Source organism: Tauraco erythrolophus, chromosome 4, assembly GCF_009769465.1.
Source record: "Tauraco erythrolophus isolate bTauEry1 chromosome 4, bTauEry1.pri, whole genome shotgun sequence".
NCBI lineage: Eukaryota > Metazoa > Chordata > Aves > Musophagiformes > Musophagidae > Tauraco > Tauraco erythrolophus.
This window is the reverse complement of record NC_141468.1, coordinates 47,623,816-47,644,451: the sequence shown is the minus strand read 5'-3', so window position 1 is coordinate 47,644,451 and position 20,636 is coordinate 47,623,816. Positions and strand designations below refer to the sequence as shown.

Genomic DNA, 20,636 nt, shown 5'->3' with positions numbered 1-20,636 from the left:
ACGATATAATTTTAATGTGGAAGAAAAGAATATAGGAGACATAATACAGTTAAAGCAGCATAATGAACAACATGAAAAGTTGTATCCTAGTTCGGCCTTGTGGAACAGGATGGTTCATTGGAGACCTACACAGATAAAATATTGATTAAAGTAGCTTGAAAATACTTGCTGTCATTTTTCACTGTCCCCATAAATTGGATACATCTGGTTAAAGTGAGGAAACATTTGCATCAAGATCATGCAGTTATAAATAGCAGGGTAGGACAAAGTGTGTATTACACAGAAACATGTAATGCTGAATAAACCAGAAAAGAACAATTCCAGCCATTAGCCACAGAACAAATTCCTGTTATTTCCCTCTGACTGAGTTTAATAATAGTCATAGTTACATGGAAGAGTTGAAGAAGAGTTTAAACAAACTAATCCCAGCCTTACCATTTTTTTTTGACATTAAAGAACATTTTTCTGATAGTCATAATATCTCCTCTCCTAGAAGAGTATTTTAATAGAAACTTTCCAAATTTTCATCACTTTTTTTTCCGCTACAATTTTTTTCACGTCTTTTGAAAAATGAAGGAATTTTGTTGATCTTAAAACATAGCTAGGAGAATTCTTTTAAATATTCACATACTTTAAGCAATTCCTCAATAAATGTACTAACTCGTCTTGTGACCACGGAGATGTCTCATGACTGACTAACTTCAGTGGCTAATTTCTCACTCCTCGAACAGGCAGAAATGCTATATGGAGAAGCTGTCTTGACCTCAGTTTATTATATACTTGAAATCCTGTGGAGGAGGTTAACACTTTGGGAAACAAGTGCAAATTCAATATGCATAGAATTTTTCACTCCATGCTGTCTACCAAAGGAGAATACAAAGACTCAGGTCTATATTGGTAAAACATTTTAAATTTGAGTAAATGCAAAGTCTTACACTTTATCATCAACTGAACAAGACTAAACTTTCCATTAAGTACGTCAGATTACCTTTCTACTTCTGGGAACCCAATGCTACTGTTTTTTAATATTTTGTTAGAATTAATTTCTTAGTTCTTAACTTAGTCTTGGAAGTCATATGTTATTTCCTGTCCTATAATTATTTGGACCTTTTTGTAAGACCTTCAGCAAACTGCTGTTAAGTTTTGTAGAGGAACTGGACTTCAGCACTTTTCTATTTTGTGTATTGTAATACTGCAATAGTAGCGGCCTGTACCATTTGGAGCACTTGTACTATTTTGAACTTTGTTTGTAAAGGATTTTCTTCCTTTCTATTTAACTTCCAAATGTAAAAAATGGCAATACATATGGACATCTGGTATACTGAAAATATTCTATTGAGTAGTAAAAAAGTATAAAACACAACAAATATATATTTATAATTAGATCAACTACAACTTCCTTCATCATGACTTAATTCTCTCTGGATGAGAGAAAAGCTTCAGGCAAGCCTTACTGTTGTTACCATCCTATTCACAGATCCATTAAGACTCTTACTGGCTCAACAGTGTTTCAAAGAAATTTTTTGAGTTGTTTAACTAACAAAGCAATTAAGTGTAGCTAGGAAACAGGATTTCCAAAATACAGAACATTGAATGTTTTCTATTAATGCTCCCTTTTTTGGTAGTTACAGAAAAAATATCCTGCAGTAGAAGCAAGATGAAAGGATTTCACTGACTTATCCTTCTGTATGTTCACAGAGGTTTCCAAGAAAGTTCAAGAGAATGGGACAAGTTTCTCCACTATCTTTAACGTTAGACCTTACATAGTTCAACTCTAGCCAAGTTACTAAAATTTCTAGTGTGTTAACACCTAAAATTTGCTTTGCACAGCTTTACAGGATGATACAGTTTCTATGAAACAACAGGACCAACAGGTTCTACTGTTACTAGATAAATAAGCTTAACTAGGGTTACATGCAGTCTTGCAGTTTCTACTTTATCTTCGTTTCCTAACACATCATGAAAACCTGTCTGCATTTATGCTTCTCATCTTTTTACTTTCTTGCAATTCCCAACTGTTCCGAACTGCAGTTCCCAATATAACAAGTACTTTTCTATGTTTTCTGCTTTACCTTCTGGAAGAGACAGTTTTATTGGGATAATGTATCGAACACTATTTGTTAAACTCATCCTGGCAGAAACAATCTAAATTTTGTCACAAAACAATGCTATCCCAATGGTTAATGTATAATTTATGAAAAAAAAAATCAGGTTTTGTTTCGCTTTTGTGATATAGATTATTATAATGTCTGTTTTGAAATTCTTAATCTGCTCTTTAAAAACAAAGTAAAATAAGTTATGAAAAATGGCAAAGTACTATAAAATAGAGGATTTTTATTTTCTTGAAATGAACTTTATCTTTGTATTTTATTTTCAAGTGTTTAAGATTTTCTAGTATACATAATGACAACAGAAGAGATTTATTTGCTAGTAACGAAGTCCATGAAATTGTAAATAGCATGTGGAAAAGAGAAGGCAGAAATATCCTTTTAGTGCACAGGCTGAAGTTCCCACCCTACTAATTGTGTTTTGTTTAGGAAATCATATTCTGCTTAGAAAAACAAGCACTGCTTATTTAATTCCTAAACTTTATCTTTACTTAGGCAACTTATTATTGAAGTGTTGTGAAATACCAGTCTCTTGAAGTGTTTCAGCATGAGAACATAACTTCAAGAGAAAGAAAGCTTATTCTAATTTAGTACAGTTATGCTGATTGTACGCCCACAGCTAGTGCTGTATGAAACCACTCACACAATAGATTTTAGTGACAGAAATCTTACACTTCCTTTAAAAATTACCATTTAGACTGAAATCAGTTTTTGTACTGAACTTCACCTATCATTTTTTTGCCGTTCATTTTAACACAGAAATGTATTAATGATTTGAAATGATACTACAATGTTAATACTAAGATTTTGAAATGTATTTCAAAATGGTGTAAGTATTCTCAGTAGTTCCTAATAATATCATTCAGTGAGTTATCATTGCAGTATAATCGTCAGTTCTAAGTGCTTAAATGTCTCTTTGTCTCTTACAACTTAAAAATAGCATTGGATAAAAACACCTACATCTACATTTATTTATGAAGTGTGATTAAACAGCCTATGTAAAATATTGCATGTAGCAACATAATCAGTTGATGCAGAATTATTCCTAAGAGAACTTCAATTTCCTTTGTATGCTTTTGTATCTTTTTAATTACAGCACTCATATCTCCTACTCATTTGCTATTATTTGAATATTAACAGCTATTTCAGCTGATTCCTTCCTCATGTCTTTGTGTCTCATCTTTGTCCATCCTCACAGTCTGTACCCCTAATTTCCAAATTCCACTACAGTTATGAAATATAATTCTCCAATTTGCCTCTCTGCTTCAGTGTATGATTTAGGGTTTTTAAGATGCTTAATTCTCACTGATTCATGAAGCTGTTTTTCAAAGGGTTTTTCGGGTTTTTTTTGTTTTGTTTTTTTTCATTTTCTCTATTTCAAAGCATGAGAAACTCGGAGTTAAGATATTTATTAATTTACTTCAGTTGCATTTTGGTATTTCACATCCAGTGCACTTGAGTGTCTATGATCTCCTTCTGTGATAATGAAAGAAAAAGAAAAGCAAAGACGAAAAGAAAAGAAATGCAAGAGTATGTGAAGGCTCCATTTGAACCACCCCTGAGCAGCTCGAGAATACTCAAGGCAAAAATAAAAGGAATTCCAATTGTACAGAAAAAGCAGAACTGACTGAAGATCAGACACAGCTGTCAGTGTGAGGTAATTGTACAAGGACTGCCAAGCACATTGAAAAACCTCTGTATTAATCATATACTTGTTGGCCAACAATGCTTTAGGATTCTCGCCAAAGACATGTAGATAAAGGTGAGATGACATGGCACCTAAAACCTGTACATGGCTGAATCTGCAAGGCTGGCATTAAAATCTGCTCTTCAGCTATTTAATTCAAAGAGCAATACTTGAGAGGTATAATGTCCTTGCTTGGGTAGTTCCTGACATATTAGTGGACAAGATTAAAAAAACACTATAATAAATAGGACTAAATTATTCCCTTGCCCCTTGTTCCTAACCTCTGTCCCATCATTCCTATTGTAGTATTTGAAGTTGTTAGAAAGTTAATGTATCCTTGAGAGTGTATGGAAAATGGTCTAATTGCATCTTTACCCATATAAAAAGCTGTGATCTAAAAAGCCTTAGGAGGATCTCCTTCTGTCTAACTAGACTCTTCTTTCTTCCAAGGAATATAGTCAGCATTCCTAGAAGGGTAAAATGAAAAAAAAAAAAAAAAAGGGGGGGGGGGGAGGGGGAAGCAGAGCACACTTGAGAACTGTAAATGGCATTATAAATGTAAATCCATTTCACTTCTCTTTACCTTTTTGTTCTCTTTTTTTTTTAATTAATCAGATTCCTTAAAATATTCTTATTAAAATAGTCTTCGTAGAGAAAGGGATTTTTGTATCTATTACTCTGAACATAACAACACATGATTAATAACAGAAATGTATTACTGAAAGCTAAAAGGAAACGTTGAAGGGCAGCACCAAATGAAAGACGAAAAAATGGTTACTGACAGTTTTACGTCAGTGCTGGCATTTCAGTAGGGGCCACATAAGGAGGGACCCCCATTCTTCTAGACTCTTGAAAGGCCCTGAATGACTTACAATGTACACAAATCGAAGAGGCAGAGCAAGGATGGAGATGACGAGCTCAGGCTCAGAAGTAGCTCAGTGAAGAAGAAAGCTGGTCTCCCAGGAGAAAACTGAGTTCATTCTGGTACTACTGATAAACCCAGGAATTGCCATAAAAGTTGAGGTCAGTAGCTGTGACAGGAAATTAAAATAAATTCTTTGCTAACACTGTATTAAAATATTGCTTTTTAGACCTGTTACCTAATTCTAGGAACTTAGCACTAGTCATATTAAAAATCAAGAACAGAAACATGAAACTCCAACTCATACACCCAGTGAATAAGAAATAAATACGGCCTTTGATTTGGACATATATATAGTGCATTTAATACTATAGCATTTCCACTTATATGATGATTCAAAAGACAGTAGTCATTTTCCAAATGCACAAACCAAAATATTTACTAGTAAAAAGAACATTACATTCTGGTACTCAAAATTGTAAGTAAAATACTAAAAATTTTATATTTTTGCAAATACAAATGCATTAACTGGAAAGGAAAATGATCGTTAATTTTTAAGTTAAATTATCTGGAAAAAATCTCATCTTTACTGGTAAACATGGTAAAGGTATAAACTCTCTTTATTGCAAAAATAAAATGGAATTATAATAGATACAAAATTCACAAACTGCCCTAAAAAGGTACAAGCTAAAGGAAGAGTATTTTTAGATAAACCCTTTATACAGTGATTAAATATTTTTCTCAATTTTCTAACACATAAAAATTTATTTTCTTAGACTGGACAACAGAATATTCTGCAGGTGCTTTTAACAACCTCCAAACAAAAGAGAGATGAATGTCAACACTGGCAAAGGCTGGTTTATACACTAGACTTGTCTACTTCTTTCACTTAGAGAAAACTCCCACTGAAGCCAATTACCACCTTTTCATACCACTGGACATCTCTCATAGCACTCAGTTAGCGAGGCCACAAAACAAACTAAAAAAAAGTAAAAGAATGTATATCCTAAATCAGACAAATCTCATTTGCAAAGTAGGAGAAAGAGGTATAACACATGCATAGACACAATATGTAGCTATCCTTCTGTATTTTTTAATGTAACCAGAAACATTAACAGAAACATATTTTATACCTCCTACTTCTAATTCTCCTCATCCCAGTCGTCATTAGCTGGCAAATTTATGTCTTATCTTAGTGGAAATAGGTCTCCTGTAACAAACATGAGCTGTGCCTATGTAAGAACTGTAAGAGTGGACAGACCACTATTATAATCCATCAGAAGTCTTCTGCACAACAAACCCTGTAACATCCAAGTTGGAATTCACTCTCTAAGGTCACACTGCACATTAGATTTTTCTCACCAAGGCCCTGAAATTGTAACACTCAGTGCAGAGTACTAAGTTTAAAAGGAACCCTGCTGAAGTTGTTCAAACACTATAAATCTAAAAAAGGGAAGGTGGGGAGGTGGGGGAAGGGCTCTTTACATTAGTGATGGGTGACAGGACAAGAGGAAATGGGTATAAGCTTAGTCAGGGGAGATTCAGGTTGGATGTTAGAAAGAATTTCTTCTCTGAAAGGGTTGTCAGCCACTGGAATAGGCTGCCCAGGGAGGTGGTTGAGTCCCCATCCCTGGATGTGTTTAAGAAAAAGGTGGATGAACTACTTAGGGATATGGTTTAATGGGAGATTAGGGACGGTTGGACTGGATGATCTCTAAGGTCTTTTCCAACCTAGAAAATCTATGAATCTATGAAATTGTTTAGCCTACTTATATGCTGTAGACTGAAGTATTAGAACATGTAAAATTGTATATTTACATTGACAGTATGCTACAAAGACGTGCAAAAAGGCAATATTCTAAGACTTACGAAAATCATTGTCACTAAAACTGTAGAAGACATATTAAATGACTTCAAAGAAACTCTATTTCAAGATGGGAAAAAGTTTTCTGAAGTTCTGTATTTGAAAATGGCCTTTGCTTTCAAAAGAAAAGAAAGCTTTCTCTTTTTCTTATTTCAGTTCAAAAGATTTTTTGTGTTTGTTCTCCCTTGTCAAATATAACAATGTGTTTATTTGCCTAGTTTGGTATAAAATGCACAATGTAAGACTTTTTATGTTGAAAGAATTCATTTTCTTCTGTTTCAGAAAAGGTAAATAGACAATCATTTGATACTTTATTTTTTCAAAATACTATTATTACATTCCTGCAGATGTTACTGGAATAAGTACTATATTGAACATGTGTAGCTCATCATTTTCATGATGTTTTGTTTCCAGAGAATTCATGTTAAGAGTCCTTACTGCCTGCTGGAGAAACACGTCTTAGTTCACATAGCATAAGCTCTTTGCTCTTGACAAACAAAGGCTGTCACTATGCACAGACTCTATTCTTACAGAAGTCTGGGATGGAATTACCCTACTCAGACCAGCAGAAAATACATAGAGACATTGTGCCTCAACAATGCCATAAATACTACCATCCAAACAGGAGAGTAATCTTGCTTACTAAGATTTACATCTTCACTAATTCTTCTGCTCTCAGTATAATCAGTCTTTTTGAACTTGATCTCAATAACAGTCATTATAAAAAAAAAAGTTTTCTTCTCAGCTATGTGACTTTTGTTATGTTCTAAATATTCTGACTCCCTTTCAGAGCATGAAATTCTTAGGGTATTATTCTGAATCTCCTTGAGAGAGCACAAGCTATTTAACTGTGTTCTGCACGGTGACAGAAGAAAAAAGGTTATTAACAGATAACTTTCTCAGGTTGGTAGTGTAATTGGCCCAGGCAAACAAAACATTTTTCTTTCAATGGTTACAAAAGTAAAAAAAAATTATGTTCTTTTGATAATAATTTTGCTTTAACTTTAATCTCAAATCTCTTTGACCTTTTGCAGATATCTGAGTGTCTACAGGATACCTTATAAAAAGATAGTAGTTACAAGACTACCATTGTGATAAAGCTATAAAGGAGTGCTCAAGGAAACAAAGCATGGAAGAAAAGCTAAATGCAGTTCTTAAGCCACAGTCCTGCTTCATAGAAGGAACTCATTAGATGAAACATCTAAAATTGAACGACTCCTAGAAGAAGTTATAGAAAAAAACAGAAGTTGTAAACATCAAAAAATTGCCAAGGCCATATGGCATTCATCCAAAAACTAAAACCAGGATGAAATTGCCCAACTGCAGCGTGCAACTTCTTGATTAAGACTCTTTGGTTCTAGAGATCTGAAAAGCGGGCAATGTAATATTAATGCTTACAAAAAGCTCAGGGGAAGGTCAATGGAGCTTCCAAACAGGAAGCCTCACATTTATATGGAGAGAAAGTATTTTAAAGTACAGAGTCATTGGATATATGAGCAAATACAACATATTTGGGAAGAGTCAACATGACTTTCTTAAAGGGAAGTCATATCTCACAAACATACTGGAATTTTTTTTGAAGGCTTCAAGTAACACTTAGACAAGAAAGACAGAGTGGATTTTCAAATGCCATTCAACAAGACCATTATAGAAACTATTAAAACACAGAACAAGATAAAAAGTGTTCCTATGGGTAAGTAATTGACAGAAACAAAAGATGGGAATAAAATATCATTTTTCACAGAGGACAGAGATCACCAGCAGAGGCCTTTGGAGACTTCTGCTGGAACAGGTTGTTGATCAAATTTATAAATGATCTGGAAAAGTTAATGAAGAGTAGGACAGAGTTTGCTGAGGATCCTAACCATAACAAAAAATAGAGCCATTTCTAATAAAAATTAGAGATGAAATGGCATATAAAATCATTGTACATGAAAGTGATTCAAACTGGGAAAAAGATTAAACATACAATTAATGGCTTTAAACTGAGAGCTGACAGTTCAATGAAAAGATCAGCCCTGTACTAAGACAAGAAAAAAAAAAAAGAATTATTAAAGATAAAAAACAGAAAGCACTATTATGCTACTATATAAATCCATGCTGCACCTGAATTTTGAATACTATGTTTGGATTTCTTTTTCTCACCTCTGATAACAAGTAGTATTACCCAAAAAGGTGCAGAGAAGAGAAAAAGGATTGTTGCAAGTAAGGAATATTTTAATAACAGGAGCAACTAATAAAAAAACTTAAAGCTGTAAAACAGATAATGACTGTAAAATCATGAATGGGAGGGAGAAAATAAATAGGGACAGATGTGTACTGGCTTTTACATCCAAATTTAAGGGTAATAAAAGAGAAACATGCAGTTAGCAGCCCTAAAACAATTAAAGGAAATGTTTCATACAAAAGGCAGTTGATTCCTTACTGTATCATGCTACAGATGCTAAAAGTTTACATCAAGGGCTATTTAATGCAAATATCTCACTTCAATTCAAGAAGCTCATGACTCAAAACATGCTGGAAGTATGAGAGGGTATTTGCAGGAAGCATTGCTATATGCTCCTTAATGATTTTATACTCTTCGATACACGCCTGCCATTGGTCTCTGTGGAAAACAAGATACTGAAACAGAGGAACCTTTGATGTTAACAAAGTGCATGATTTCCATGTCTCTCTTATGGAGGCTGAAGCCAGGCTGTAGGTTTATTTTTTATCTTCATTCTCTTTTGTTATCAAAATATTATTTTATATAAAAATGAATTAGTCTTCTTTCATATACTGAAGCCACATCTATCAAAAAGGGCCTGAGAATGTGATATAAACAATGTAGACATTCAAACTATACTCTCAGGTCCAACAATATAGCAGACAGTGGGTGAAAGCAAGCTGATTGATTAACATATGAAATTGCACTTTGATAGCAAAGGAAAGAATTACAGATATTCACCTGTAGAAGTGGAGACAGAAAGAAGATTGCAAAATTTTCAGCTGTTTCAAGTATTTAAGAATCTTGAAAAATTCAGCTAAAGATGTTTCTAATATAACATCATGAATATGATGAAAGTTTGGTGCTTATTTTAAAACTGGGATTATCTCAGTGGATTTATGCTAACCTTAACCAATCGAAGATTTTGTTTCATAGTGTGTTTCAGTCATAAAAATAACATGGAAATTATATCACTCAACTTTTTCATTCTTTTAATAAATGCCATTAATATTAATGAAATTACAACAAATCTGTATTCAAAAATGTTAAGCTTGGATCATAACCAAGGGACAATTATTTGTCTTCAGTGATTCTGAAATCCTTGAGGATTCATATCACAGTGATACCAAAATTTTGCATGCATTTTCCAGTACAAGGGCAAAGACAGAGTAATTATTGAGTAAAGACTATTTAAGACGAATAAATAACTTCAATGATACAAAATTCTTGATAGCATCTTCTGAGATTGTAATTAAATGGAATTAAATGTCATTTTTCCCTCTCCTGAGATTTTTCAGTTGAAAGTAATCTTTATTAGCCTTATCAAAATCCTTCACACACAGCCTACTTAGTCTCTTTCTTTACACTGCCAAACTCAGATGAAGCAGTACTGAAACACAAATAACCCGACTTATTTTAGGTCTTTCATGGTATCTGTCTTCCATGACATCGTAGTATCTCAGTCTACTTCAATGATTCTAAAGAAAGGAGAGGAACTACTTAAACTGCCTTTTTCCTGCACAGGAAAGACTAAATCTTCCTTGGCCAAAGACTTCACAGTTCTTTGAGTTTGTATCAAATCCCATCACTAAATGGGATTTTGCTGGGGGGAGCGTGGGCAAAGAAAAATGTTCTTCCATTTCAGGAAATAGAATCTGTTGTCACTGAAATAATTTTCAAAACCCAGACCTAGGGTATGCTTTAGTTACTGTGCAGTATAGAAACCTTGGCTTTCTCAATTATAATATCTGATTGTGTGCAGACACAAAATTATAAATGTAAGGTAGTTTTAGGTTTTAGTATGTTTTCGCTACGTTTATTCATGAAAAATACTTTAATAACTTAAATAGGTAATGATGTAATTTAACATCTGTAAAACTTACCTAGTTGACATTTTTTCAAGTTTCATATATTTTTTCAGGATCAATGTTGATAGAAAACATCTGGGTTTCAGTGACTAGTTAGCTCTGTCGCAAATTGATGGGAATGTGCCCTGTGCAGCAATATCTAAAGATGCCTTGGAAAGGAAATCAAGCTTTTTGACCTTTTGCTTGGAAGTGTTTTCCTGTTGCCATGGTATCAGTGATAGCTATTTTAAGACATTGGCTGCGGAATACCTTTGAAAATATACCTAGGCAACACATAAATCATCTGTACTCAATACTTCTCAAATAGTGACTAATCTCTCCATATTTCAGTGGAACAGAGTGATATGATGCCATTATGTAAGGAATCCTTTAGAAAATTCAGTTTTGAAGTTTTTCTTCACTGATTCAAGACCTTTTCAGTTTTCACAAATCTGATAAAATTCTGCATGTGAATTTTGACTACCCTTTGCATCCCACTCAGTTCTCTTCCTTATTATGTTCACTACCTTATCAAAGCTAGAGCATAACAAATGTAGCCAAAGTTTGTATTTACGTAATTTGAGTCCAAGGCTCTTAATCTTCTAGAAAAGGTTTGCTGATTTCTTCCAGAATGCCTTATTGACAAGCTACTCTTCGCAGCTTCCACGATGGCTCTAGAACTTCTCTGTCCAGCATATATCTTCTTCCTAAAGCAGTGACTTGACACAGGAAATCCTTTCAAAAGCTGGAGTTCATGATTTGCAGTACTCAAGCTAATCTCAAAAACGGTTTCTATCAGACAGTTATCATTGAAACTACCTATACAACTACACCTATGTCTTATTTCAATTATCAAATACTTATTTATAAGTATCTCCTTTGTAATAGTAATGTTCATGTATTTTTTCATTAAAGCAGAGAATATCACATTGAAGAATTTCATTGGTTCCTAGACTGATACTGATGTGTTTGGTGGTACAGAGGATGGAAGGAAGAGAGCTACAATAGAGAAACACATCAACTCATTTTTAAGGAAAGTTAAGTCTTTTTGAAAAGATCTTAAATTTGCAGTTACTGTCTGTTAAAGAATAACCATAGTCCAGCTGGTACATTGCCCCAGAAATGTATTAGCTGAACGTAAGATAAAACAGCTCCCAGAAAATCCCGAGAGTAGCTCCTCCAAAGAGGCACACAGTTTTTTTTTTAAACTAAGTATCATTAGCAAACTGGGGTTTTTTTTGCCAGAAAAACTGCCATAATGGCTCACTATGTAAATAGGTTTATGCAAAAAGTCTCTAATAAACAGTAAAATCCTTACTATTCTGATGTAATTGACTATCCAATGCAGTAACAGTGAAGAAAAACCCCAAAGGAATCAATTATACTAATGGCTAAGTGCATTTTATCCATAGAAGAATCTCTGTATAAATAGCCAATTCTCCTTAGAGGAAGTCAAAGTAAAATTACTTAGGATTTTCCAAGAGCTGTCATAATATTCCTTATTAACTGAAATTTAGTATTTGGTGCTGCTTATAATAGCAATGAAATTTAAAGACAGGTGTTAAGTTACTGGCTTCAACTTTTTTAGTTCAATTGAAATTTGATATTACACAAAACCTCTTGGTTGTTGTAGTTACTAATAAATAAAAGAGAAAGACTTTCATGATCTTAAAGAGTTCAAAATTATCCCCAGCATAACTGGAAGTGTCATCCCATTACAAAAATTTCCAAATGAATTTAGCTTATTTATAGACACACAGAAGGACAGTGAACACTAACTGAAATATTCAAGACTGTGACTACTGGCACCTACTTTCATCAGAAATGCTCCCCAAGCATTCACACTGAGTCCAATGGCAAACTGAATCACGCAATCTTGCAGTATCTTTACTATTTTTAAATATATGAGAAATGTAAGGCATTATTCCTTGTAGCCAGCTCCGCAGAGACAAAAAAAATTCCAAACTTGTGATAACCAAGGTGATTCAATAGCCTGCCAAAAATAGCATTGTAACATTTTGTTGAAATTTGGTCAACTCACCACCTCAGACTTATAAACGCTACCTTAGACATCAAAACGGGTAAAATTTCTTTCCGTGAATATCAGTTAATTCCAGTTAATATGAAGTGGAAAAGCAATTTTTCATTGGCCTCAAACAAGACTGACCTTGGTATTAAATAAAACTTAACTGCCAAACTACATACAGCGTAGCCATCTCAAGCTATGGCAACTGCCAGGCCACAGCATTTTTTTGTTGTGGGCTGGCACATCTGCCTCAACTGGGCTTATGAGAACAACCATATGCATTTACATTAAAGAAAAAGAAACTGTAAAGAAGAAAACATGCTACTTTAGGGGAAGGGGCTTTGAGGTGGACTTGCTCAACGTTGTCCTTGAGAAGATAAAAAAGCTTTTAAACTGGGCAAAAAATTAATATAAATATAAAATAGAGCAACGACATTATTAAAACAGAGAAGCCTCAAGTCTACTAAGTTAAGATAAAATGAGTATAAAATGCTTTATAGCAGAACTTCCCTCTGTGTCCTTGCAGGTAAGCCATTGCTTAATGGACTGATTTCAAACAAATGAGTGATTTCCTGTGTCACAGCAAATTCTGCCTAATTCTTCCTGCTTCTTAGGAAGATCTTCTGTCCACCATCGCAGAGATCTAGCTCTAAATCTGTATCCTAATACTCAAACTAGTCTCTCCATGTAAGGCTTCTACAGGTCTCTGCAATCTCTGGTTGATGCCTAGATTAGCCAGTAGGTTCCCTGAGCTTAGTGTCAGAGCCTGGGCAAGTGAAGGACTACCTACAGTAAAGATTATATTGGCTCAGGGATCACACAAGCAAATTGGAAATACACAAGTGCATATGACCAGATGGGATGCATTTCAGGAAGCTGAGGCAACTGGCTGGTGTGACCTTTCATCTTTGAAAGGTCACATCTATCAATGGAAGTTCCTAATGAAAGGAAAAAGGAAAACATCACACCCATCTTCAGTCTAACCTCAGTTCTCAATAAGCTTATGAAGCAAATTTTCCTGGAAATCATGCTCAAGTCCATGAAGTTCAAGATAAGATTGAGAATAGCAGACAGGAATTTATCAGGGACTGAAAAACTTGATTGCCTTCTGTAAAGCAGTGACTGGCTTCATGAACTAGCGGAGAGCATAGTCATAGTTTACCTTGACTTTAGCGAGGCTTTCAGCAAGGTTTTCTTAGTATCTTTACAGACAAATTGGAAAGATACGACTCAGACAGGTGGACTCTAAGGTGGGCAGAAAATTGATAGGACTCTGAAGCTTAACAGTGAAGCCTGCAGGTTATGGGATGTGATTATTTCCCCTTTTTAGCACTTGTGAGAGTGAGAGTATCTAGAGTGCTTCTTTGGGCTCTGCGGCCCACCACACTGCCTTACTGCAATGAGTTCGGTGGTGGCAAGAGGACTACAAGGCTGCAGAGAAGGTCAAGGAGGGATCTAACTGCTGTCTTCAACTACCTTAAGGGAACAGGAAAGATTAAATTCTTCTTGGAGGTGCACAATGAAAAGACAACAGATAATGCACAAGAACTGCAAATTCTGAACAGCTAAGAAGAAAAAGATCTCTGTGGTGAGAGCAAACATTGGCATAGGCTGCTGAATCACTGTCCTTGGAGATACTCAAAACAAAACTGGACAAGGCCCTGAACAACTTGATCGAAGTTGGCCCTGCTTTGCGCCACAATATGGACCAGATGACCTCCAGAAGCCACTTCCAAGTTAAATTATTTCATCACAATTCTATGATTTGGTCCATTTTGGAAGCAGTACCAAAATTCACTTGCCTCAGACAGCTGCAAGATGAATTAGTTTACTTCTTGTACAAGTGAATTGTTGGATCCATACCATCTGATCAGTTAGAGAGTCCTCTAGCATACTCCACAATGCTTTGTCAGTTTGAAATCCATGCACAGGATATGTAGACACAAGCTACAGTCCTAATTCTTTTCTGTTTCTCTTTGAAGAAATTTTAGCTCTTAGATATTGTTGGTCCTCACGCTCTCACCCCTTCACTGCGCATTTATGAACAAGCCATATAGTAGGTGACTTTCCCAAGGGAATACAACAGCATTATGGATTTTAGAATATGTACCCTCATAGTAACAGTAAAAACAAAAATCAAATTTTTTGAGCATCACTGGAACTACTTATGTGTTATTTCCCAACACAAGAATACTGCAATTTCCTTTTATTCTGCCTGAAGGTTCTTCTTTGAGAATAACTTTTATCCTTCTAGCTGAGAAAAATCAAACAGCTATAAATTCCGACATGCAATTTCCATACTACTATGAAACTGCAGTATCTCTTACCACTGTGCACGTATGCCTGTTTGTTTGAATTTAGAATAGGTTATCACACCTAATCCTTTGGTGGTGTCTGAGTAACAGTAATTTACTAAAGCCTTATGCACTGGTCTGGGAAAAGTAATCCTATAGCTAGAAAAGGTATCATGTCCTCTGCAATAATAATAAGCAACCAAATGTTTCAGACACGCAAACTTAATGACAAGTGCCCAAAAAGTCAATATTTTTTTAAAACTCTATGCGTAAAAGGAACTGTATGTTTTTTACTGATCACACTTCTAGAACTTAGAAATTTTTATTGCATTTTCTTTTTCTTTGTTTTTGGGATTATCTGAAGTATTGTGAAATAACTGAAATTAACACACTGCAAAACCTCTTAATTTTGTTGCAGAGCAAGATAGAAATAACATGGAAAGATCATTAAAGCAAGCAAGAGCTAGCATTTGTCGTGGTCAGTCTGGAGCTGTGCCTTCGATGCCTGAGCAGCCAACTGTTACAGAGCAGCAGCTGGGTTCCACCTGCCTTTCTGTCCGTGAAGTTCCCTGGAAGAGCTGAAATCAACTTTGCCAATCAACCCCTCTCTCAAATTTGTTTGATATGATGTTCAGGTTCTAGGACTCTGGCAGATGGTCATTTAGACAGCTCAGCTATGTACCACTTACGTCAGGAAAGTCAGCTACTTAATGTTTTTCACTATTCTGAATTCACCTTTCAAGTAAAGGTACCAACTTTCTATCAAAAATGAAAAAAACCCGCATTTGAAGGAAAATTTGCCTGTAGTGTGAATCCCCACATAATTTTCAGGTTGTCTCCGCAAGAAAAACTGTTATATATGTACTGTTCCATAATGATCTAAACTGGCAATGCCCCAGAGCACAGCACTCAGATGAGAGTTTTTTTGAGTAATAACTTACGTTATAAGGACTTAATTCTACTCATAGTTGTATGTGTACAACTCAAAATAAATGGCTGTTGCTTGCAGACAGCCAAGGGCAAAATCTGGTACAAAATATTTCAAAAGGATGAAAAGATATTGGACCAAAAAAAGCCTCCACATTTTACAAGTGAAGTAATGGAATAAACCCAGCTGTATTCATAACCACATAAAAACATTCTGCATTAAGGTCCCCAGTTCTCGGAAGAATATTAGGAATATTGGCATAACAGAAAAGCTACAGGGCATTCAGGAGTGAATGACCCGCATAATGTAATTGAAACCAGTACTAAGTAAGCCACTGGAAAGGAACAAGCACAAGGAGGTTATTAATTAAAAGGTATAACACTCTCAACATGCCAACTGGCAGCCACAAGTTAAGCTCAGAAGAGTTACCTTGGTTTTCAAACTGTTCTGATAATAGATGATAGCAGCAGCCCACACTGCAAACTGCTTTGATTTCAGGCTTGGCAGTAAAAATTCGTAGCGTATTTGCAGCGAGATCACCACATGTATGTAGACCCACCATCATACAGTCCTAAGAAGAAGAAGAAGAAAAAAAGCAACAATAAAGCATCTCCCTCTTCAACTGAAAGAGCATGAATCACAACAAACTCCAAAACCCAAACATGCCGCAAATGGTTATCGAGCTGTAAGGTTTAAATACACAACCCCAAGAGGGCTCCTGCTGTTCTGGTCTAGAATTTTTCAACGTATAATACAAGCTCTTCGATGCTCAGAAAAAATGGTGCATTGCCTCTGCAGAGAGCCAGACCGCCCATTGCTTTGTTCAGGTAAGCAATTTTAATTTTAATTTGTGTAACTACACATCTCTGCACTTTACTGGCCACAAGAAAGCAAAAGTTCAAGACTATGAATAGCAGCTGGTTTACCTGCACGGAAGGGAACATCTACATGGTGAGTGGACACTGGCCACTTTGTCCTGTCTTTCCTAGCTTTCTTCTTATTATTATTACTACCACTGCTATCTCCATTTCTTCAGATTTATCATCGTATGTCTGGCTGGACCTATTTATGGCACTTCTGCTACTTTGAATTGCTACAATCAAACACATTTCCTAAAGGTAAGTGTAATTTGAAGAGCAGGCCCTTCTCCATCTCCTTTGTTATTTCCAGAACTGTAGTACTGTTGCAGTTTTGCAGTGTACTTACTACTATTCAACAGCAAACGGGCATTTTCTTCCATAGCACAACGTAAGAACCTCAGTGCTCTGTTCTTCTGTCCAATCTATCTCCTGCTTTCCTCTTCCTCAGTTTCCCTTTGCCCTCTATTTCTCCATCCATTATCCCTCTTCTCACCATGCCTAACAAGATATTTCCCTTCTGGCATTATTAGTGGCAACCCACACGGGGAACATGGTGGTGTTTTGAATTTCAGCCTTATTTATTAACAAGGTTACCAACAAGAAATTAGCCCAGGGGCATTCAATTGTGGTAACTTTCTATAATCATTTAGACTTTATGTGTATATCTATTTTTTCTGCTCTACATTTGATTTTCTCACACATCTGTATTATATAATAACATATGCAAAACAGTAAAATCTCCCCTTTCTTCCTCTACTTTTTAATTCTTCCTGTTCCCTTTCTCACCTTCCACTTTGTGCTGCTTCTCTGTTCTTGCCCTCTCCTTGCCTTAGGGTCCAAAATTTTTAGGTGGCAAAAGTTCAGTTTCAGTTCAGCTTAGTTTTTTAAAGACTTTTTTTCTATCAGTCAGCTTCAGCTCACCATTCCACACAGCTTTTTTCTACATGCAATTACAGAAACAGTGGAACAAGACTAAAGTTTGAAAGCTAAGGGAAGTTGTGCACTTGCAAGGGCAGTATTCAAACCCCAGGACAGGGAAAGTTAAAGAGATTCTTTCAGGAGAAAGCTAGTGGAAGATGGCTACCACATGTGAGACACAGGAAACACATTAAGATGCTCAAAACTTCTGACTAGGAGGACAGTTTGTCTGTGGCGGGTACTTTTGGACTATCATTGACTTCAGCGAGGTTGCCTGGGTATAACTGAAAGTACTTTCTGGATCACTGGCCTAAGTGTAGTAAGATTGAATATCTCAATATTAATCCTGGGCTATATACAAACAAGCATTCTTACACCCATATTTCATCAGCAAATTGATTTCAGAACTTATGGTATAGATCAGTAAATACTAGTTTCCCCATTTCCCATTTGTCCTCAGCTTAGGAAAAATTGAGAAAAAAAAATCAAGTTATAGTTACAATAAAAAATTGTAAATATTTGTAAAACTACTTCTAAAAATATTTTATTTCTAAAAATTCTCAAAATACTTAAAAAATATTAAATGATTGCACATTTTAAAGTATTTTAATTACACACATTAATCACACAGAGTGCAGATAGGTTATTACTGACTTTTTACCACTATGAAGCTTTTACCTTTTCTGACAGTATTTTTTATTTTAAATAAAGTCAGTCAGTGATATAGGACTTCTTCCACCTTTTACATCATACAAATCACACGCTAAGAGGACACAAAATCCAACTGTGCAAATATAAAAGTGTATGCTCCATCAACAAACTGCTGTTCAGAGTGTCTTTTGCAGACAGATATAAGCTTGCTCCACATGTTCTCAGATACACAGTAAGATTTATTAGCTCAAGTTACAGGGCATCAGCAAAAACTAATGATCTTGAATCAGAGACGAATTACACCCCTGAATATAATAGTTCAGTCACTACTGAACAAAGGCAAGTTTTCATCTTTCCATAAAAGCCTGAATATATCCACCCAATCAAAGCACGTTGGCTCAGGCATAGGAATTAAACAGCCATACAGCTTCTAGGCTTGTGTCACTGTGTCTCTGGGCAGCTGAGCTTGGGCTTGTTTCTGTAGACACAATCCCCATCAGCTGCTAAATTACTAAATAACTTAAAGTAACTCTGAAGAGTCAAAATATAAAAACATTACTTGCAAATAGGGCTCTTTACAAACTATGTTGAGTATTACACACAATAAATTCTCCTAGGCCTTCAAAGTTTAACTGAAATTAACTGAAATTGCAAAAATATAAAACTTCAAAAATAAGGAATTTCAGGAAAGTTTAAATTCCAGTGCTTAATATATCCATCTATCTACAAATCTTTTCATAATAATTACACCTTATCTATAACCACAATTGTAAAATACCTGAACGTGCTAATATGTATGCTGTTAAATTTGACAGCTGATTATTTCTACCCCATAAATTCTAAAGGCTGCTTTACATATTCAGAATAATTCCAACACATGTATTAAAATAGAAAAACAATCTCTATCTGCTGGACACACTTCTGCTAACTTTCTGAAAAACATTATTGGGCCACAATATTTATTTTGACCACTGACAGCACTCTGTGCACACTCAGCAAACATTACGTACATATGAAAATAGCAATGAAAAGACAACGGACAATCTCCTTCAAATATTAGTAAAATAACCTCCAGATCTGTTATGATGTCACTGAGTTCTGTTTCTGCAGTGATGCAACAGGTCAATGGAAGATACAGGTTTGATTCACTTGACTTGCTCGCCTGAGCCTTGAGAGATGCCATTTTTCTTTGTGCCTTTTCCTCCTTACAGAGTTCCCCATTGTTACACCGAGATGAAGAAAAAAGTTCTACAGCATCAGCAGGCAGAACATTTAGAACAGCAAGAGCCTCTTCAGAAAGTTTGTCCTCATCAGACTGTGTCCGAGTCACCAAATCAACTTCAGTCTGTTTGCTCGTTCCAGATGTAGCTATTTCTGTGAAATTACAAGAAGGAACTAAATCCTGAATAGTCACTTGGCCTTGACATTGAAGACTGCTGTTCTTATTCAAGGGCTTTTCACTGACTGCTTCACACTTAATTTCACTTTGCACTGGCCCGTCATTTGCCTTTTCCAACCTCTGGCTTTCAACGTTTGCTCTTGCTCGACTCTGATATGCTCTCCAGTGTTTCTTCAATTTTCTGTTCCTTTCATGAGCACCATTAGTGTTGGTGTTTGAGGAGTCAATTCCATAAACTTTTAAGTTATATTGCATGGACAAAAATGAACTCAGGTAACCTTTTCCAGAACCTATATCAATCACCTAGACAATGGGGAAAAAAAACAGGACACATTTCAATCAAATGCAACATAATTCCCTAAAAATTTAAGCATGGATTTAACAATTACCTTATCAGTTATCCTTCCTAATACACTTAGTTCAGCCTGGAGAAGAGAAGGCTCCGAGGTGATCTTATTGCAGCTTTCCAGTACTTAAAGGGGGCCTACAGGAAAGCTGGAGAGGGACTTTTTACAAGGGCATGTAGTGATAGGACAAGGGGCAATAGATTTAAACCGAAAGAGGGTAGATTTTGATTAGATATAAGGAAGAAATTTTTCACTGTGAGGGTGGTGAGGCACTGGAACAGGTTGCCTAGAGAAGTTGTAGATGCCCCATCCCTGGAAGTGTTCAAGGCCAGGTTGGATGAGGCTTTGGGCAACCTGGTGTAGTGGAGGGTTTCCCTGCCCATGGCAGGGAGGTTGGAACTAGATGATCTTTGAGGTCCCTTCCAACTCTAACCATTCTATGATTCTATGATTCTATGATTTGCTTTGTTGATCCACCTGACATTAAAACACAGAATTAAGTCATAACTGATTTGCTCCAGAAAACAAACACTGCAATGCTTAAGCAACGCACGCGTCTTGACTCTTCTGGGAAAGACTTTGAGTATATTTTTTGACACAGAACTTCCTGCTGTTAAGGAAAATAACCATAAATCACTA

General features: G+C 35.6%; 1 protein-coding gene across 1 annotated transcript in view; it reads right to left on the bottom strand.

Moving 5' to 3' along the window:
• METTL25 (methyltransferase like 25) overlaps window positions 1-20,636 on the bottom strand; it is a 64,769-nt gene that overhangs the window by 25,043 nt on the left and 19,090 nt on the right. Inside the window, exons 4-6 of the mRNA XM_086609972.1 lie at window positions 19,321-19,953; window positions 16,252-16,393; window positions 2,073-2,075 (exon numbers count right to left, since the gene is read on the bottom strand). Of these exons, the coding sequence (XP_086466098.1) occupies window positions 2,073-2,075; window positions 16,252-16,393; window positions 19,321-19,953 (778 nt within the window). The remainder of the gene's footprint in view (window positions 1-2,072; window positions 2,076-16,251; window positions 16,394-19,320; window positions 19,954-20,636) is intronic.